The sequence below is a fragment of the Armigeres subalbatus genome, chromosome 1 (assembly GCF_024139115.2).
Source record: "Armigeres subalbatus isolate Guangzhou_Male chromosome 1, GZ_Asu_2, whole genome shotgun sequence".
NCBI lineage: Eukaryota > Metazoa > Arthropoda > Insecta > Diptera > Culicidae > Armigeres > Armigeres subalbatus.
The window spans coordinates 307,086,465-307,108,988 of record NC_085139.1 but is presented as its reverse complement, the minus strand read 5'-3'; the positions used below and the strand labels follow the sequence as shown (position 1 = coordinate 307,108,988).

Genomic DNA, 22,524 nt, shown 5'->3' with positions numbered 1-22,524 from the left:
GATAATGAAAATCTTCTGTGACCTCCAAAATGCCACAAAAACGGTCCTCCACAAGATCCGGAACATCCGTGCAAGTGGCCATTCCAAAAGTTCAACCCAGAACATAGCAATTTTTTCGTAACCATCCATCTGGTGAATTGTGGGTGCAATCAATAGTGAATCTGTGGTCTACAAATGTCGTAGAAACAATCCTTCGGAAGATCTGAAACATCCGTAAAAGTGGACAATTCCAAAACTTCAGCACAGTGATTTTTTTTTCGTAACCTTTCATTCTGGCAAATTAATAGGGAAAGTCTTCTGTGACCTCCAAGTTCTTAAGAAACGGTCCACCGGAAGATTCAGTTCATTCGTAAAAGTGCTCAATTCCAAAATAATATCTCAGAGCATCGCAATTTTTTCGTAACCACCTATCCTGGCGAATTGTGTTTGCAATCAATAATAAAAGTTTTCGGTACTGTACGGTAATGGTACTCCGGAAGATCCAGAACATCCTTGAATGTGGCCAATTCGAAAAAGAATTCACGGAGGAACTTCCGAACACTTCATTGAGAATTTCTGAAGGAACTTCCGGAAGAAGTTCGGTGGAGCTCCCGGAGCAGCTCCCCGAGGAATTACTTGATGAACTTCTGGAGAGATTTGCGGAAGAACTCTCAGAGTTCTCAGAAGAACTTTTGGAGGAATGCCTTTAGGAACTTTCCGAGGGATTGCTTGATGAGCTTCCGAAGGGATTACTGGAGGAACTTCTAAACAAACTTCCGGAGGAAGTTCTTGAATAACTTCCAGAGGAGCTTCTGGAGAAGCTTCGGAGGAACTCAACGAGGAACGCCACCATGCCGCCGTCGCTGGCTAATGATGATCTGTTACGCTAACTGTTGGATTTGGCGTCTTTTACGGATGTTCCGGATTTTATGAAGGAATTTTTATTATTGATAAGAAAATTATTTTGAGCTATCAGTGGAATGTCATTACTTGTCATCAGACGAGTTTGTACAATTCCATTTAATTCCACCAACTGATTTGATTCCACTATGTGTTTTGCAGATACGTATTTCGACCTTAACAGTAAGGCCGTCTTCAGTATCTCGTACTTGACTCGACTTTTATTATTGTCATTGCATATCACAGAGGATTTTCGCTATTGATTGCGTACATAGTTCACCCATATGAATGAAAGCGAAAATTAGCAAAGCTGTGGGATGAACTTTTGGAATTGACCATTTTCACTGATATTCCTGATCTCCCGGAGGACGGTTTTGTGCACATTCAGACGTCCTAGAAAATTCCAACTAGGGGAGACTGGGTTGACTTGATCCCATTCTCTGATTTCCGATGTATCACAACCAAGAATAAAAAAACTCTAAGAATTCTCGCTTAACTTTTCAAAAGGACCTAAGAAACATTTTTTTCATGAATTAATTTGAATAGCGCAATCAACAGAAAAACATTGCAGTACTCAAATTAATTCATGAAACAAATGTTACTTAGGTCCTTTTGGAAAGTTAAGCGAGAATTATCGAATTTTAATTTTTACATACCTTCTCGGCTACTTCGACATAAAACATTATTTTTAACCAACCACTGCCGAACAAATTACGCCGAATTTGGGCCTCTCAACCGAATGATGGCTGTTTACAATCAACACTGCGAAACTATTGACTTAACAATGTCTCGGCATAACAACAGACAATATTTTCAAAGAACAAACATTACAAATTCAGCAATATAAATTCAAAATCAAAATTATACATCACTTTACTAAAAAAAAATATTATTTAATCATACTATAGCATTACAAAAACAAACATGTATATGTATATGTGCTAGTTTACATTGGTTGACGACATAAAATATATAAACTAATGGGATATCAAGTGTCCTCATATTGAGGCAATAACTTCAAATCCAAATATTCTAAAACTTTAATGGAATGTTGACATTGTCATCAGTACAGATCATTAAGCATATTTATGGCTTTGTGCTGTGAAAAAACGAAAGCATTTCGTCATTGTTATGAAAAGTTGTTCAAATTTTGCGTGGCCAATAAACGAATCTTTGGGAAACACACAAACCGGCCTGCAGAATGAATAAGGTTTGTCAATCCAGAAAATAACTCACCACATAAAGGTTATTTGTCTAGAGGATCTATACTTAAAAATACGCTAAACAAAACTACTTTAGTTCTCGATTAAACAGGAGGTGATCATGTCTCCCCGGGGATCAAGTCTCTCCACCTTCCCCTATTGATTGCACAATCACTTCTCCGTTATGGATGTTTTCGAAATAAAAAGTGGAGCTCTGGGAGAAACTTCTAAAATTCATACTTTTAGCGGATGTCCCAAATTTCCCGGAGAACCGGAGCCGTTAACAATGTGAATGTTAATGTCTCAAAAATCGAGTGTGATTAACTTTTGGTAGGTCACAGAGGACTTTCACTATTTACTTCACATATAATTCACCATTACTTCGTGAATGCTAACAAAAGTGCTCAAGTCTGGGATCAAATTAGGACTTTTACTATTGATTGCATAATCCATTCGATGATATAAACAGTTTCGAGAATTTGCTTTGAGATGAACTTTTGAAATTGGCCACTTTTACGAATGTTTCGGATTTCCCGGAGGGCCGTTTGTGGTCATCTCAGAAGACTTAAACAATTTATTGCGTACACAATTTGCCCGTATGGATGGTTACGAATAAAATAGCAATGCTCTGGGTCTGGAATAATTTTGTGGTATCTGCTCCTTTCGGGAGCATTTCCGGGTCGCAGAAGACTTGCACAATTGATTGCACAGGCGATTCGGTTATGAATGAATTGCGAAGCTCTGAGATGTATTTTTGAAATTGGCGACTTTTACGTATGGTCCGGATCTTTCGGATGACCGTTTCGGGAGCTTTTTGGGATTACTGAAAACTTTCACTACTGATTGCATCCATTATTCGTCAGCATGGATGATTACGAAATAATGCAAATCTCTGGGATTACCTTTTGGAATTGACCATTTTCACGGATGTTCCAAAAAAATCACAAATTTTTAGGATTAACTTTTAGAATTGGCCATTTCACGGATGTTCCGGGTCTTCCGAAGGACCGTTTCTGGGACATTTTGGGGTCACAGAAGACATTAACTGTTTGTTGCACTCACAATTTGCCAGAATGAACGGTTGTCGAAAAATCGCAAAGCTCTGGGATTAACTTTTGGAATTGGCCATTTTACGGATGTTCCGGATCTTCCGGAGAACCATTTCTGGGGCATTTGGATGTCACAGAAGACATTCACTATTGATTGCGCCCACAATTTGCCAGAATGAATGGTTACGAAAAAATCGTGGAGCTCTGGGATTAACTTTTAGAATTGACCACTTTTACGGATGTTCCGGATCTTCCGGAGAACCGTTTCTGGGACATTTAGGGGTCACATAAGACTTTAACTGTTTGAATGGTTATCAAAAAATCGCTAAGCAGTAGGATCTTCCGGAGGACCGATTTCTGAGACATTTGGGGGTCACAGAAGGCTTTAACTATTGATTGCCCCCACAATTTACGGATGTCCCGGATCTTCTGGAGGACCGTTTCTGTGATATTTGGAGGTTACAGAAGACTTTACCTATTGATTGCACCGACAATTTGCCAGAATGAATCATTACGAAAAAATCGCGGAGCTCTAGGATAAACTTTTGGAATTGGCCGTTTTACAGATGTTCCGGATCTTCCGGAGGACCGTTTCTGGGACATTTGTAGGTCACAGAGGGCTTTAACTATTGATTGCACCCACAATTTGCCAGAATGAATCATTACGAAAAAATCGCGGAGCTCTAGGATAAACTTTTGGAATTGGCCGTTTTACGGATATCCCGGATCTTCCGGAGGACCGTTTCTGGGACATTTGTAGGTCACAGAAGGCTTTAACTATTGATTGCACCGACAATTTGCCAGAATGAATCATTACGAAAAAATCGCGGAGCTCTAGGATAAACTTTTGGAAATGGCCGTTTTACAGATGTTCCGGATCTTCCGGAGGACCGTTTCTGGGACATTTGTAGGTCACAGAGGGCTTTAACTATTGATTGCACCCACAATTTGCCAGAATGAATCATTACGAAAAAATCGCGGAGCTCTAGGATAAACTTTTGGAATTGGCCGTTTTACGGATATCCCGGATCTTCCGGAGGACCGTTTCTGGGACATTTGGAGGTTACAGAAGACTTTAACTATTGATTGGACCGACAATTTGCCAGAATGAATCATTACGAAAAAATCGCGGAGCTCTAGGATAAACTTTTGGAAATGGCCGTTTTACAGATGTTCCGGATCTTCCGGAGGACCGTTTCTGGGACATTTGTAGGTCACAGAGGGCTTTAACTATTGATTGCACCGACAATTTGCCAGAATGAATCATTACGAAAAAATCGCGGAGCTCTAGGATAAACTTTTGGAATTGGCCGTTTTACGGATATCCCGGATCTTCCGGAGGACCGTTTCTGGGACATTTGTAGGTCACAGAGGGCTTTAACTATTGATTGCACCCACAATTTGCCAGAATGAATCATTACGAAAAAATCGCGGAGCTCTAGGATAAACTTTTGGAATTGGCCGTTTTACGGATATCCCGGATCTTCCGGAGGACCGTTTCTGGGACATTTGTAGGTCACAGAAGGCTTTAACTATTGATTGCACCGACAATTTGCCAGAATGAATCATTACGAAAAAATCGCGGAGCTCTAGGATAAACTTTTGGAAATGGCCGTTTTACAGATGTTCCGGATCTTCCGGAGGACCGTTTCTGGGACATTTGTAGGTCACAGAGGGCTTTAACTATTGATTGCACCCACAATTTGCCAGAATGAATCATTACGAAAAAATCGCGGAGCTCTAGGATAAACTTTTGGAATTGGCCGTTTTACGGATATCCCGGATCTTCCGGAGGACCGTTTCTGGGACATTTGGAGGTTACAGAAGACTTTACCTATTGATTGCACCGACAATTTGCCAGAATGAATCATTACGAAAAAATCGCGGAGCTCTAGGATAAACTTTTGGAAATAGCCGTTTTACGGATGTTCCGGATCTTCCGGAGGACCGTTTCTGGGACATTTGTAGGTCACAGAGGGCTTTAACTATTGATAGCCCCCACAATTTGCCAGAATGAATCATTACGAAAAAATCGCGGAGCTCTAGGATAAACTTTTGGAATTGGCCGTTTTACGGATGTTCCGGATCTTCCGGAGGACCGTTTCTGGGACATTTGTAGGTCACAGAAGGCTTTAGCCCCCACAATTTGCCAGAATGAATGGTTATAAAAAATCGCGAAGCTCTGGGATGAACTTTTAGAATTGGCCAATTTTACGGATGTTCCGGATCTTCCAGAGGGCTTTCCGATAACCGCTCGAGGGATAAATTTGCCCAGAAATGGCATATACAATATAGCAAATACAGTTGGGATCATTAGAGCACATATTTGCAAGCAATTTTATGTTTCATAACACGGAACTCGATAATTTGGTGCCAATTGAGAAGCTCAAACAGTACCTCTTTAGCACAGGTTCCCCGGGGACTAGAGTGGTCAATTTGTATGAATCACCCCGTGGGCTTGTTATTGGAACCTACAGCTTTCGTTTGGTGCCTAAAGATCGTAAATCGGTTGAAATTTGAGTTTTTGTGATCGAGATGAAATCTTGGGTCCAAATGGACCCCAATGCACAATGTGTAACTTTTTTCTAATGCATTAGGAAGGTTAATGAACACTAAGCTGCGAGGCGGCTCTATCCCAGTGTGGGGATGTAATGCCAATAAGAAGAAGAAGAAGAAGAAGAAGCAAGCAAAAAGTTCAAGTGCTGCCAGTATTATTTTCGCGATTTCATGCATTTTCATACATTGCCAATTCGACAGTTTTTCACTCCGCCGGTCTCTGGTTATAGGGTTGCTAGTATGGACTACACAAGACTCATACCGGATGAGTGCCTGTGTGAGCGTGAATGAGTGAGTACATTAAGTACTGCCTATCCCCCAGAAGTAATACTGGGAGGCAGTTCCTGGGGGGACCAGGGTATTAGTAGAGAGGGTAACTCAAGTAACCTTCCGTTGCTTGGGATGGTTTAGTGGATCCTGTTGAATGTTGGGCCAGTCTAATTTATGTTTGCGATGTTTGTCATCCCTCACCAGCCCTGTGAATGTATGTATGTTGTTGTTGTCTATTGTATGTAAACATAATGTAACATACATAACACTCGTCAAATTTCCATCGTTCATTGATTGACTGGTCAACTCAAATAATCATTAGTTGGCCAATCGATCACTCGTGGCGCGCGCATTGGATTTGCTCAAGATTGACGTTTGCTCACTACCGCCATCTGGTTTGTGATTTGCCCAACTAACTGAAATCAACAGATGTCGTTAGTGTTTGAACGACGATGAAATTGGTGAGTGAATGTTCATTGTGTTATGTCTGTTTGTCTGTGGTATGTATGTAAATAGTGATAAATTGACCACCGCGTAGAGAGTCATCAACACGTCGAAGACGAAGTACATAATAGCACATAATAGGAAGAGGTTCGAGAGAAGACAGTGTGAGCCACCCACCGCGAGTTTGCATCGGTGGTGACGAAATCGAGGTGGTAGAAGAATTTGTGTACTTGGGCTCACTGATGACTGCCGAAAATGATACCAGCAGAGAAATTCGGAGACGCATAGTGGCTGGAAATCGTACGTACTTTGGACTTCGCAAGACCGGTGAAATACCCCGCCGGGAGTGTAGATCGGTTCCACTGTTTACCGTGGGAGGCCTCCGTGACAACTTCCCACAGGTTATCGGCCCAGTTTAGGTGGAAGAAACCGTTAAAATCGGCCTGGAAGTTCCTCGAAAGTCGAAAGTACTTTCGATTGTGCTTTGATCGAGTACAGGGTGCGCTAAAATTTGCGAAAGCAAATAGAAATGACAGAGAAAGTTCTGATCGCACGTTTGAACAACAAGAACTATCAAACGTGGAAAATAAAGAACGAGATGATGCTAATTAGTGTCGATCTTTGGCATACAGTGAGTGATCCGAAACCAGAGCCAGTGACAGCAAAGTGATCGAAAGAGGATCAAAAGACCAAGGCAACAATAATTTTGTATGTCGAGGACAATTAGTTGCCTTTGGTGAAAGATGCCAAATCGGCGATCGATGTGTGGAGAAAGTTAAAAAACTACCACGAAAAGGCCACAGTTACGTCACGAGTGTCACTACTGAAGAAATTGTGTACACGTAAAAAAAAATTAATGTTATACATTATTAAGATTTCTAATACTTTTTTGCCGAAACAGGCGCTTAATGATATGTATAAGAAAAAACTTATACATCGCATTAGTCACATACATTCCGAAACTTATACTTTTCATTAACTTATGAATGTTATTAGCTTTTTGATACGGGATCATTCATTAGATGGCATAATGAAGAGTATAAGTATTTTCGAATGGTTTTTTGCCATAACATATAAGGTTATTTTTTTACGTGTAGCCTGAACTATGACGAAGGTGCTGATATGGAGCAGCACCTGTTCCGGATCGACGAGTTATTCGACCGACTTTCGTGCGTGGGACAGAAGATAGAAGCTTCGCTGAAAGTGGCAATGATTTACCGAAGCCTACCAGAGTCGTATAAAGGACTGGTGACTGCTCTGGAGAGCCGACTAGACGCAGACCAGACAGTTGAATTCGCGAAGCAGCGTCTGATGGATGAGTACCACCGGAGGACCGAGAAACAAAATGAAGGGTCCAGTGAGCGCGAAGACCGTGCGCTTAAAGCGCAGAACAGAGGCTGGTGGAGAGTAAAGGACCGCATTTGCTATGGATGCCGAAAACCGGGACACATCCGGATAAATTGCCCGGTGCTGCAAAGGGAGAATGTGCTGGAGGCGAAGACGGAAGCAAAGAAGAATTCCCGAATATGTTTTGGCGTAGGAGGAGACCGGCAACAGGGAGGCTGGAGGCGAAGACGGAAGCAAAGAAGAATTCCCGAATATGTTTTGGCGTAGGAGGAGACCGGCCACATGATCAGCGACCGGAAGTTTTGGATGTTACGTTGGACATCCAGCTGGATGTTACGTTGGCGGATGGTTTCGCCAAGAGATCCGCCGGTGTTGGTGAAGGCTCGCTAAAATATGTGGATGGTAACGGCAGATTGAACGAAGTGTTAGTGCGAGATGTGCTGTATGTCCCGGAATTGGACAGTGGACTTATTTCTGTCCGGATGTTAGCACAGAATGGACTTAAAGTAAACTTTATGGAGTCTAAGTGCGAAACTATCTATAACAGAGGAAAAGTAGAAGCCGTAGCAGAACTTCGTGGGGACCTGTATGATGTGCAAGTAGCGAAGAGTTTGAAGACAAGTGCCAGGGGAGAAGAAAGGCGAAGGCAAAGCGTTGGACGGGAGTTTCCAGTAGGGCTGGATCGGGTCCGGGAAAGGGATCCACGCTGGAGCTCCGAGTGCTGCTGTAGAAAATGGCAAGATAGCAAGGAAGTGCAAAGCAAAGCTGGTGTCAGGCGTTTCTCTGAGGAGGAGGTGAAGGACGAAAGCCAATTTTATGACTGTGTGGAAAATTATGAATAAACCGATGCTGAGTGCCGGATGAATGGTTTAAGACAACGAAGCGGTGAAGAAGACGAAGCAGGAGCTGATGAAACGACTGTGTGCCCAAGTAGAACTCCGTATTGACTTTGTGTATGTAAAACTATGTGGACTTTGCGTTAACTGTAAGTGATGATAAACCTCGAGGAGGAGTGTTGAATGTTGGGCCAGTCTAATTTATGTTTGCGATGTTTGTCATCCCTCACCAGCCCTGTGAATGTATGTTGTTGTTGTCTATTGTATGTATGTAAATAGTAATAAATTGACCACCGCGTAGAGAGTAACCGCTTGTGTTTACTTCCACTGATCGCGTCCGAAATACCCCGCCGGGAGTGTAGATCGGTTCCGCTGTTTACCGTGGGAAGCCTCCATGACAACTTCCCACAGGTCCAGCGTTCCATCAACCCCACTCCCTGAGTGATAATTTCAGGTATCTGTTTGCAGATTTGCCTTCATCCCTCTATATATAAAAAAGAGTGTTATCAAATTACTTCGCACCTAGCTTTTGTCTTTTTTTTTTCCTAAGCAATGGAGGGGGAATCTGCTCAACAGACATCCTGGGTTGTCCAGGAAGTGCGGGGTTAGGGACCACCTCCACCAGCAAACGAGGGAGGCAGGACTACATCCCCGACCCGCTAAACCGTTTCCATTGCCGCCAAGCCCATAGTCCCTTCGGTACAACCAGAAAGTAATGATTCAAAGGGGGGCCAGTGCACAACGCACCCTCGAGGATAGCTGCGTGTCCTTGCAGCACCGAACATCGTGACTCGCTTTTTTAGAAGAACACCATGGTATCGTGCCAGCGCATTGCCGGCTTTCCAGGTGGCCTTACCACGCCCTATGTCCTCGGAAGGTGGGAAGGGTCGACTTCGCGCCTGCTTTCCTCTGCACGACTGGTATCAAGAATGATGATGCCGCGTGTACCCCAAATTGACCTCTCTGCGATAGGGTCTATTCGCCAACACACAGAGGGACTTGCCGACGCGGTGCCTACGCCTGCCCCAGCCTTGACGAGGACCCCTTTCCGTCCTCGGGCTCGGAACCCGCCCGGTTGACCGACGCCGCGAAGGCGACGATACCATGTTGTTCTTCGCGCGGCCACTTGTTCGATAAAAGGATCGAGTTCGACCACAGAGCATTACCACTGGTATGAGCCATGAAGCCGACTCCGATCCCTTGGACCACCTCTTATTTGCGCCTGAACTAGCCATCCTTGCGCCACCTCCTGTGTAGCTCCGAGACGATTTGGGCGATAGCCGATAAAACGGCGTTCCAGCCAACTTCATCTTTACACATCCTCCGAACTAGGTTGTCCGGGGTAGTGTCCAGACCACATGTGGCAAGCATGTGGTCACGCATTTCGCGAAAACGTGAGCACACGAACAACACGTGTTCCGCCGTTTCCTCTAAACCTGCGTTTAGAGGCGAGGCCGAGCAAGCCAGCTGCGTTACCTGCACTGTGATTTTGCAGCACGCTTAAACGCCGGGCACATCGAACCCCTCATGGGGTGCTTGCTGTTCACAGCTTTGCTGGAACATATCAAACAATTGGGAGGGTTCGTGCAGCATTGTGCCTTATGTCCTTGTGCCCCGGTTCCAGGCAATTGAAGCAAACTTCGGGTTGCTCGTATATGCCCACAGAGCATACCGACCATCCCACCTTGACGCTCCCTAACTTGACTACCTTGGAGGCGTCTGCAGGATAGCCGAACCAATGCTACCTGCGTCCCTGCCGGACCTTTCCGTAGCCGAACGGCTGCGATGGGCGTCTCCACTACACACTGTCGCCACAGTGCCGTGACGAGCTCTTCGACTTCGGTGATCTCGTCCAGGTCTTTAACCCTTAGATTCACCTCCGTCGTGAGTGCCCTCACCTTGACCGTCTCGCCTAGGACTTCCTCCGCCAACTTCTTGTAGGCGGCGCCCTTTTGCGAGACGCCCCGCTTCAGCTCGAGGATCATCTCGCCCATCCGGGTACTTCTTATTCGACGTACGTCGGCGCCGAGTTCACCGAGCTTGACGTCACTCCTCATCGCCTTCAAGACGTCCGAGTACTTGGCCTCGTCCGCCGTGATGACTAGGGCATCGCTCCTGGAGCGATTGGCGCCTACCCTAGACTTCTTGCTACCCTCATTCGCCTTCTTTTCGGCCCTTGACGTCTTCGGTTTCCTCTTGTTCATGACCAGGGTCCAGGAGGTATCATCCCCCTCTATTTCCCTGGTCTGGGGCGGCTGAGAGCTCTCAGCCTGCCGTAACCCCATACCACCGTCTTTCCTGGGTGGACGGACCTTTCCAGGTCCTTCCTCCCGCGGTTTTGGAGGTACCTGGCCGGGGTTTAGCATCCCAGCCCCACTACCCTTGTTCGGGGTAGTAACCCTCCGCGTTTTGGAGCGGCCCCCAGGGAGCTCATCCCCTGGAGACTGTCTCCCCCGTTTTTGTGTCTGCTCCGTTGGTCAGCAGTCACCCCCGACGTACCCGCGAATACTTGAGCCTCAGCCTGGGTAGACTTTGGCACCACCGTCTTCGCTGGCACGCCCTCGGTCGATTCGACCTTGCCCGAGTCCGCGAATCCTTGATCCAACATCGACTTTCGAAGTTTCAGCAAGCTCCTCTTGAGGTCCTTACTGATATTATGCTTCGATGACGCAAAGTCGATGATGGCGTCCAGCTGTTCCGTCGCCACCTCGAAGGCCGAAAGCCCATCGCGTTTGCGGTTCATCGCCTCCACAAGCCATGGGCCGTCAATAACCTCTACAGAAGGTTAAGTGACCCACGCTGGCGCTGCGCACAGAGCTGCCGACTATTGCCTTTGGCCTCCTAGGCGGAGACCTGAACAACCCACCTCTTGCGAAGGGGTTGTCGCCTACACTACTACCACTAGTTGAAGAATTGACTTGGTTTTCCATTTTGGTCCCACGAGTTGCTCGGGAAAAGAGGTCCACCACGCCAGAGCCCAGCATGATGCGGTAAGGGACAATTACTGTGAAGGGTGCCCAGGTACCCCACAGGCTCCGTTAAAGGCCTAGCTCATTATTTCACCCCCCTGGCCATGCATCCCCTCGGCACGGGTCGCTTAACGCCTTGGGATTAGGGGTTAGGGACGATGGTCCCGTTGGTCGCACTCACTCACTCTAGCTGATGTCAGAAGGACAACAGTGCCCAGGCTGCACTACCAGCTAAGTACGCAACCCTTAGCTGGCGGTCAATTGTCATCGGAAGACCCGTGGAAGCGTGAGATTGGAACTTGTGAGGACCAGAGCTGTGATGGTCGCTCCTTCCCAGATGTCAACTCACCATTTCGCAGCCCAGCTAGCTTTTGTCTTCTTTTGTCGATCTGGCAGCCATCCCAAGTAACATTTTTAGTTTTATGACGCTCTTGAAGACCATTAATTACTCTACAAGAGTGCCTTAAAACCATTATAAAACAAAAATGTTACTTGGGATCTAATATTGTTCCACGATTCCATAGGGGAAAGGTCTGTTGTCCTCTCTTGAGCCTCTTCCTATCATGTACTTTGTCTTCGACGTATTAGTGACTAGTCCAATCCGTTTAGCTTCGCTTTCCAGTCTGATGCAGGCTTCCTCCATCCTCTCAAAGCTACGTGCCAAAATATCAATGTCGTAGGCGCAACCAAATAACTGGACGGACTTCGTAAAATACGACCTTGCCGTAACCCTCTGCGCGTTTCGAAGGGACTTTAGAATGCCCCTGAAACTCGATCTACACACATCACCCGATCCATCGTCGCCTTGATCAACTGTATCAGTTTTCGTGCATTAGCTGCCATAGCTGGTCCATATCGATTGTAACATATGCGGCTTTGAAGTCGATAACTAGATGATGTGTGGGCACGTTGTATTCGCGGTATTTTTGCAATACCTGACGTACGGTGAACACCTGATCTGTGGTAGAGCGTTCACCCATAAATCCCGCCTGGTACTGCCCCACGAACTCTCTTACAATTGGTGTTAGTCGGCGGCATAAAATTTGTGAGAGTACCTTGTAGGCGACGTTCAGCAATGTGATTGCGCGGTAGTTGCTACAATCCAGCTTATCAACTTCAGGGGCTTTGTTATTTTTCAGGCGGCCGATATCCTCATGGATTTCCTGGAGATCCGAATCCGGAAGACGTAAGTCCTGTGCGCGCGCTCTCAGGTTCATTACCATACCACCACTGGGTCGTGTGGTCGTCGTCATCAGCATCAGTAGCACTCAAGTTAAATTTTCTCGCAACATTCGGACCAAGATTTTTTTTATGTACATGTATACATAAAAAAATCTTGATTCGGACTATCAGTTGGCTGTTTCGCTACGATGGCGACTGTGGCAGTCGTGCCAGCAGCGGTGGAGTACATTTCTGCAACGGTGGCGTCTGGAGTACCATCAACGATTGGCATTCATCAGTGCAAGCAGCCTTCAAGCCACAATTTTCTTGCCATTTCAAATTATTAAGTGGTTGCTGTTAGTGATCCAAAAATCTAATTATTAGAAATAAATCGATTAATTTTAGGTTGAGTCGAGACGAATTTTGTTCAAAATGTAAATATTCGATTGACGACGGCAGCACAGATAACAGATATTATTATTATTTATTCAGACTAAGGTCGAAGTGGCCTGTGCGGTATATAAGAGTCTTCTCCATTCGGCTCGGTCCATGGCTACACGTCGCCAACCACGCAGTCTACGGAGGGTCCGCAAGTCATCTTCCACCTGATCGATCCACCTTGCCCGCTGCGCCCCTCGCCTTCTTGTGCCCGTCGGATCGTTGTCGAGAACCATTTTCACCGGGTTACTGTCCGACATTCTGGCTACGTGCCCGGCCCATCGCAGTCGTCCGATTTTCGCGGTGTGAACGATGGATGGTTCTCCCAGCAGCTCATGCAACTCGTGGTTCATTCGCCTCCTCCACGTACCGTCCGCCATCTGCACCCCACCATAGATGGTACGCAGCACTTTCCTTTCGAAAACTCCAAGTGCGCGTTGGTCCTCCACGAGCATCGTCCAGGTCTCGTGTCCGTAGAGGACTACCGGTCTAATTAGCGTTTTGTAGATTGTCAGTTTGGTACGGCGGCGAACTCTATTCGATCGGAGCGTCTTGCGGAGTCCAAAGTACGTACGATTTCCAGCCACTATGCGTCTCCGAATTTCTCTGCTGGTGTCATTTTCGGCAGTCACCAGTGAGCCCAAGTACACAAATTCTTCTACCACCTCGATTTCGTCACCACCGATGCAAACTCGCGGTGGGTGGCTAACATTGTCTTCTCTTGAACCTCTTCCTATCATGTACTTCGTCTTCGACGTGTTGATGACTAGTCCGATCCGCTTAGCTTCCCTCTTCAGTCTGATGTAGGCTTCCTCCATCTTCTCAAAGTTACGTGCCATAATATCTATGTCGTCGGCGAAACCAAATAGCTGGACGGACTTATTGAAAATTGTACTACTCGTGTTAATCCCTGCTCTTCGTATTACCCCTTCCAAAGCGATGTTGAATAGCAAACACGAAAAACCATCACCTTGCCGTAACCCTCTGCGGGTTTCGAAGGGACTCGAGAATGCCCCTGAAACTCGAACTACGCACATCACCCGATCCATCGTCGCTTTGATCAACCGTGTCAGTTTATCCGGAAAACCGTGTTCGTGCATTAGCTGCCATAGCTGGTCCTGATCGATTGTATCATATGCGGCTTTGAAGTCGATGAATAGATGATGTGTGGGCACCTTGTATTCGCGGCATTTCTGCAGTACTTGGCGAATGGCGAACACCTGGTCCGTGGTGGAGCGTTCGCCCATAAAACCCGCCTGGTACTGCCCCACGAACTCCCTTGCAGTTGGTGCTAGTCGACGGCATAAAATTTGGGAGAGTACCTTGTAGGCGGCGTTCAGCAATGTGATTGCGCGGTAGTTGCTACAATCCAGCTTATCGCCCTTTTTGTAGATGGGACACACGACACCTTCCATCCACTCCTGCGGCAAAACTTCCTCCTCCCAAATCTTGGTAATGACCCAGTGCAGCGCTCTAGCCAGTGCCTCACCACCGTGTTTAAATAGCTCTCCTGGTAGTTGGTCAACCCCAGGGGCTTTGTTGTTCTTCAGCCGGCCAATCTCCTCTTGGATTTCCTGGAGATCCGGAGCCGGTAGAATTATGTCCTGCGCGCGTTCCCCCAGGTCCATCACAGATAAGATATTGAAGCTAGACCAAATTTTATTGAAAATCCTGTGTAAACTTTTGAATTGATATACGTTGGCCCACTACTGCCATCTACTCAACTGATTGCGGCAGTACATAAGGATGCAGCTGATTAACAACCGTCGAACGCAGCCAATGCATTTGACAACCGCATTCGGGCTGCGTTTTCAATAACAATGATCCTTGCGCCATCTCCAATCGATTGCCAAACGCGGTCCCAATTTAAAATACATTTGAATTGACGGTTGCGGATGTTTACACACGTATCGGATGCCAGCCTCAATATATGTTATCTGTGACGGCAGGAAGTTGCGGTCCGTAGCAGAATCACTCATTGTAACTTTCACAATCATTTACGGGAGGGGGATGTTGCGTCCAGCGGCGAGCCTCTCGTTTCATTGTATGGTTGTCATTATTCATCAAATACCTAATTTAATCATGCTTTACGGGAATTTCTTTCGCAATAAACACACATCAACAACGGATAGTTATGTTTTAGTTAACAGCTCATCGATTTTGTTTTATTCCACATTGTTTTGAATGACGATCAGTGTCCCTTCTCCGCTGTCGATTACGGCTGCGGCCAACAATAATTTTCAATTCATCCAAATATGTTTATTATCTAATTGCTGGGCTACAGGTGATCCGAAAACCAACGTGTTCCGTTCAAAGGCCGCACCCGCCTTGATCAGCGAGAAAAAACACGAGCAAAAATTTTCATTCATTTTTCAAAATCAAATTTCATAATTCTACCATGGTTTTACCCCGATTTCAATTCAGTTAAAGTTTGGTTTTCTTAGTAAAATTTCGCCTCGTAGAGTAACCTTCTTAACTCTTGCCTCGCCTAGTTTTTTTCTCGTCGTTTTCCCCTATTCTTTCGTCCCTAAATTTATTTTACTTCCTTACGTCATTACATTTAATATATAGGTATTCTTGTGTATAAGTAAAAATGGTTTTCTCTTAAATTAATTCTCTTCATATCGTTCTTATATCTTTTCGCTAAATGTACAATTATCTCCTCTTGAAATTAGTAGTTTCACCAATGAGGGCTCAATTCCCTCTTACTAAGTTGCCGGACATTATCCGGGAGAGTGTTCTCCACTCCAGTATTTTAAAGGTTATTTTTTACAGCTTGCTTGGATGCATGTGTTCTAAGTTTTCCTGGTGATTCTCTCCAAAACAAAACAAAAACGGAAAACACACAAAGCTTCTTTGAGTTGATTTCGTTCAGTGTGTAGCGGCTGTTCCGGACCGTCTATCGTACTTCATCCGCCATATTTGACATATAACGGTCAAACGGCGGTGCCAAGACGGACGATCACAAATATAGTATGGAACGAGTTTTCTTCCATTGTTATTCCATTGATAAAAAAATGGACCCTCTGCCTCCGCTGTAACTGATCTGCCATTAATCGTGCACACACTACACAACAACGAGTAGAGCCAAGCCGAAGGTGGCACCATTTTGTATTTTACTTGTTTTGTTTCCTAACCTGTACAGCTATATAAAGTAATACAACAAACAGTGTTTCGTTTCATTTTCCACCAAGTTCCAATTGATTTTGACCCAACTATACAAAGAATAATTAGTATGTGTGTGTTTGATTTACCTAAGCCTACTAAAATAGAAAACAAAGAATAGAAACACATACATGGCTGGCTTCGGTTATTTTGGCAACCCTTCCAGCCACTACTATTCTACTATTCGTATTTTAAATACGCTTCAGTAACAATTGAAATTTTGAAAATTGTTGCCACAATAGAAGCAATAAACTTAAGAGAAATATTGTCGTTGTGGTGCTTCTGCTCTCATTCGTAAACATACTTTTGTCGAACCGCACTTTCTTATGTTCCTCTACAGTTTAATACTTCTATTGTAATAACAACGGGAAGGGTTGCCAAACTCTCGTAACCGAAACTTACCGTTCATACTTTGAGCTAAGACACGTTCCATTCTTTTCTTCCATTAAAAATCTTTCTCTGATGGCATCCGAACCGAGAGGTCCGTCAAACAATGAATCTTAGTATATTTCTGTTTTCCGCTGGATGGATTTCAATACATTGGTATGTGTGTATTACACACATACAAAAAATGGCATCAGCCATCTTTGTTTTATCTCTACTATCTGTATCCTTCTAGCAGAAGGAAAGGGGTCCACGTTTTGAGTACAAAATATACGCAGACATTATCTTCTTTTCGATGATGGTGGTGTGGAGTGGGTTCGCGTTTATGGATCCGTATAATTTGCTGGTATTTCCTACTGCTGGGTTTCCTCGGTTTTGATCGGCAGCGGAACGAACCCTTTCCACAGACAACACTGATTGGTTGTAGTCCTAGTCGTAGTAGCTGATGTAATGGTACTTGGTAATCGTGACAGAGTGCCGACTATTGTCTACTTGCTGCTTCCCCTTGGCCACCTCAATCGTTCTTCTGCTGGCAGTAGAGCTCTTTGAGGGATTTGAGCTCCTCGATGAGGGCTTTGTTTTGGTTCTCCAACACGGCCACTCGGTTCTCCAGGCACTTGATGTATTCCTTCTTCTTGCGTCGACATTCCCGGGCCGCTTCCCGGTTTTTCTGAAGGCGCATCTCCCGCTTTCGGGACTGATCCTCTAGCTGCACGTTGCCGCCCATGACTGCATTGGGAAAGAGATCTGTGGTTTGTGGTGGTTGCGATGTTTTCGATGTTTTTCGTATTTGTAATAGTTCGATAAAAATCAAGTGCAAGTGCGTGCAGTTCAAGCAGGTATCATGTTGTTTTGTTGTTTGTTGGTTGCATCATCGCCATTTTACAGAAGAAGGAAACCGGAAACACGTGCAACAAATAACAGAACCGAACCGAAAATGGAACGGAAAATAAAAATAAAAAGAGAAAGAAAAACAAAACTATGTCAATTTCTACTTATCCCAATAAGGGGAAAATCGAATGAAGTAAACAAAATAGAATGTCAATAACTACGAATAAATTACTGTTACTAAAAAGGCAACAAGCAACTATGCTAGAAGTGTTTGAAATCAGACTCTAAATAGCAATAGCAAGCCATGGGGGAGGAAGTGTTGCTGGTTTTTCGATTCAATAGTTCGGCAATCATCGGTTATGCAGAATCAAAGACAGAGGTTGGTTTGCGGGTTGGAACGGGACGAAACCGAACCGGGGTGGAAAAAAAACGAAACAGGGGGAAAGGGATACTTACGAGGTACGTAAATTTGACCATCCTGGGCCTGGGTATATTGCACTACGCCACCGCCGGTCGCCGCTAACGCATGCAGTCCTGAGCCATCGCCATGGGCATTTGCTGTTTGTGAGAGTGTGAGGGAGGTAGGTAGGCAGTAGTAGTAGTGGGGTCTCTTCTTCGAAATTTCGTTAGCTTTTTGCGACGATTTTGTCGAAATCCGGGTTTTCGTTCTTTGTACAATAGCAACGCCAAATTAGAAGGGTATGGTTGTTTTCGATTGTTTTAGTTCTGATGGGCGCGATGTATGTGGTTGGCATACACAAGTGATGGCGGGCGATATGGAGGTTAGGCGATGCTTGACGATAGAGAATGATTCGAATGCTCGTGTTTTTTGATAGTGTGTATGGTGTGCTGGGTGCCGTGTCGTGTGGACACTGGATTGTGAATGGTCAAATTTTCGATACTTTTCAAGATGCGATGATTTTTTTATGAAGAAAAAGGAACGAAATCAAGGTAAAACTTGGGAAGAACTCAAAACAGCTTAGGTAGCTTATTGAAAGGAAGCAATTATTTATATTCATGCGCTCAATCAAAACCATTTCAGAACACATGACTAGTTCTGCTTTTTGTTCTATTTTTTTTTATTAAAAATGATGCATTCATTGCGGTACGATATAGGCACAGATAAAAAACCGTAATACTCAGATCATTTGGCGATGAAAGTCATATATTAACAAGTCCAAGAGATGAGGCTAGGAGAACCGTTCAGGAACGTACCAAACTTGTTCAAATATCCTCAGATGTCCATAGATCTTGTTTTGAAAAGTTATAAAACTTCTGACTACAACAAAAATAATAAAAGGAGCTAGTTTCAACATAATTTAATCACTTGTTCGAAAATAGATCTTCTTGTTATATAAATCAAGAAGTTTTGCACTAACTGGATTGTATAAGTATAAACATTTTCCTCGTCTTCGGGAAAACACCTTGAAATTCTTATGGTTTCTTCTTTGTTGGCATTACAACCCCCGCTTCGCCACATTATGTTCACTTTCATAGTTATAAACAGCGTCAGTCACCTTTGTTGTATTCAGTGAGTGGGACTGTTCCAATCTCAGCTCACGCGAATAGACGCCTGCACCTGGTCTACCTGCGAGGAGGGAGTCGTCATTGTAACAAACAATGCTGTCCGACCTACTTTTCTCCAAATAGTCAGATGTCTACTCGTTCCGCGAGGAAAATCGTGTTTAAAATGTACTTTAAGACTAAACTATTAAAGAGTGTGCGATTTTTTGGAGCAAGGACAGTCTTGTTCCAATTAACCATAAACAGTAACAACGAAGTGTATTTTGAACTGCGATTTACAGGATTCTCTTCCTTGAAACCGAGTACCCATAATCAATATTTTCACTAGGGTGAACCCCGTAAAAAACACGTAAATTCCAAATCCCGCCTTAAAGAAAATTCCGAAAGCGAAGTCTTAAAGTCTCTCTCGAAGAAAATGCAATAGTCATAACGGTTAGGCTAAAAAGACAATAATTCTCCTATCAACCAAGACATCCAGCAGGATGCTAATTACTCGATTTCATAGAAACATATAAATCTGGTCATATAAGTATCATAAGATTTTCTTTTGGAACTTCGACATAAGAAAACATGTTGATACTCATAAGTTAATCTTTTGAAATGCATTTCATAAGACAAACTTATAAGATGTTTAGAGTATTGTACTTGAAACAAAGTGTAATTTGGACTCGAAGATTAGGAGGCGCGTGATTACTCCACACACCCATAAACGTTTCAAGTAATCATCTTATTGGATAGCTGGGGAAGGGGCGTTTTTTCTAAGTCTTACGACTGAAGGCCACTAGGCCACAAGTCGTTTAGCTGGAAAGATCAATTAGCCAAAAATGTCGTTAGAAAAAAGGGCTATTTGACCGAAACCTACGGTTCGCAGAAAGGGCCATTTGGTTGAAAGTTTCGCCTTCCTTTCGGCTGTATGTTCGCTTTGGCCAAATCACATTTTCGGCCAAAGCGTTTCCGACCTAATAAACCATTTCTGCCAAAGGCTAGATGACTTTCAGTAAAACTTGACATTCAACCAAGTGGCATTCGGACGAATGGACTTTTTCGAACAAACGCCCCTCTCCACTCATTAGATCAGTCCTATGAAAATCGTTTCAGCCATTTCTCTTAGTGCATAGTATAATATAATGTATATTACGAGGAGAGAGTTCGATTCCCACCCAGTCGTGAAAACTCTTTGATAGGCAAAACATTCTTTAACACTACAAGTACCGAGGTTGCAAAAAAAAAGTTGGAACGACCACTTTGAGTATCCAGATCTTAGTTGGTTTTCAATCAAATCTTTTGATTTTTTTCAAAGAACAATCCTTGGGTTGTCGAAAAACGACTACTGAAAGCAGGGGTGGCATTGCGCATCTCGATTCGAACGTAATTCTATCGAGTCGAACATGTTTGGCATTACGGCTTTCGATTCGATCTCGAAAACGACTCATCGTTCGAGTATGCTCGAGGAGGTACAAGAATAACGAGATGTTTTGGCATTATGGATACTCGATAGCACACTGGAAAACGACTCAAGTCGAATGAAAAACACTCGTCACCTTTATAGCTTTCGAATGTTGTTCGAGAGTCATTTCTTGCTGAAAGTTTTTAATTATATTTGTTATTATTTCTCTACGGGAAGAGAATAAATGTTTCATTATTGTATCTTGAAGGGAAAAATATCATTAGTATACCTACTTTTATAGTTTCCAGACATTATGCAATCTCTAATTATCCCAAAATCCGCGTAAAAACGACTTCAACTAAAATCTTTTTTTTTTTTGCAGTTTTCCCGTATTTCTTGACGATTTCGATAAACCGCATGAAATGGGGAAAATGTGCATAACAACTTGTATAATCCAAAATCTACGTAAAAATGGTTGAGTTAAATAAAAAAAAACGCGCCAGATATGACCCAAGTGCATTTAACTAAAACACATGGAAACATCAAAGTAATTTATTATCGAATCCTTCTTTAGCTTTAAATTATTTAGCTCAAAATTGGATCTGTGGCATAAATTCGAATAAATATAAAACTTATAATTTGTGTGGTAACAATATCTCAATTTACAAAACATATCGTATGTTTTAATCGGTTGCAACTACTCAATAAATAATATTCTTTTTTATGGTCATTGAGTACAATTTGCTTGTTTATAAATTAACTGCCAATTCATGCCCTGAAGGATGCCTTTCCAACATGCAACATGTTACACGCAGATGAAATCACTCTTATTCTCTCTGTTTACTCACATTCGCCATGCGCTGAAGGCTGTCTCTCCAGCGGGCGGCATACTAAACACGGAGACAGCTATCTCTCATTCTCTCTGTCTACATTTCGTTTGACAGAACATACTCGATTGAGCTAGTACAGCACCATTCGAAATCTTGTACTGCGACTGAATGAAGTCGAACGAAATACATAATGCCGCAATTTTTTCGAAACGAATGCAAAAACGTATGAATCGAGTGATTCGATTCGAGATGCGCAATGCCACCCCAGATTTTCATGCAACGGCCACTGAAAACCAGCCGGATAGTTCCGTTCCATGTTTTTTGAAGTCAGTTTTTGGCTATCCAGCATGTTGTATGCAAGTCGTACCACACTGCTTGTATGCAAAATTATATGGAGCAGGTTACAGTGACTATAATAACAGTGTCGTCAAGTGTCAGAATTGGAACAGAATCGTCTGTCAGTTCCATACAAATGCGCGTTCCAAACGAGCAGGAGACCTGTCAAACGTGGCACATGACGTTACTCTTCTTATAGGACTCTAGAGCAGGTGAAACGTTTCCAAGAGTTATTGTGTGATTTCAAAGAATTTGCAGAAACTAGAATTCCGAAAAAATTACACGTTTCAAGAAGTATGACGATGGATATTCAATGCAAAGAACGTGATGAAGGGAAACGGCGGTTTGAATATTATCAATTTCCGCGTGATAAAGAGGAACTGTTCAGCACTTCATTTCATAGCTCCCATGTTCATCCTATCAAAAACAAAGCAATGAAAAAGTATTCCCCCAGGAGTTCATTCTGAATTCCTCCAAGAGTTAGTCCTGAATTCCGCCAGAAATTCATTCTAAATTCTAAATGAATTCATTCTGACCTTCCTCATGGATTCATTCTGAAATTCCGCAGGGATTCATTCTGAATTCTCTCAGGAATTTCTTTAAACTCACCCAGGTTTTAATTTTGAAATAATCAGGAATTCAATCTGAACTCCTATAGAAATTCATTTTGAATTCCCCAGTAATTCATTCTGAAATCTCCCAGGAATTCATTCTGAATTCCCCCAAGAAATTCGTTCTGAATTCCCTCAAGAAATTTATTCTGAATTCCTCCAGGAATTCAATCTGAATTCCCCCAGGAATTCATTTTAAATCATTTTAAATTTCCCAAAAAATAATTTTGAATTCCCCCAGGAATTCATTTTGAATTCCTCCACGACTTCATTCCGAATTTCTCCAGGAATTCATTCTGAATTTT

At 43.7% G+C, this 22,524-nt stretch overlaps 1 protein-coding gene across 10 annotated transcripts in view; it reads right to left on the bottom strand.

The window, feature by feature from the left end:
- Positions 1-15,283: 15,283 nt before the first annotated feature.
- The window catches only part of LOC134207886 (cyclic AMP response element-binding protein B), a 79,146-nt gene continuing 71,905 nt past the window's right edge, over positions 15,284-22,524 (bottom strand). For 4 of the 10 annotated variants that reach the window (XM_062683890.1, XM_062683888.1, XM_062683892.1 and 1 more), the window contains exons 5-6: positions 17,988-18,089; positions 15,284-17,447 (exon numbers count right to left, since the gene is read on the bottom strand). In XM_062683890.1, the coding sequence (XP_062539874.1) occupies positions 17,215-17,447; positions 17,988-18,089 (335 nt within the window). In that variant the 3' untranslated portion in view covers positions 15,284-17,214. The remainder of the gene's footprint in view (positions 17,448-17,987; positions 18,090-22,524) is intronic. The other 6 variants (XM_062683891.1, XM_062683893.1, XM_062683894.1 and 3 more) reach the window with 3 other exon arrangements.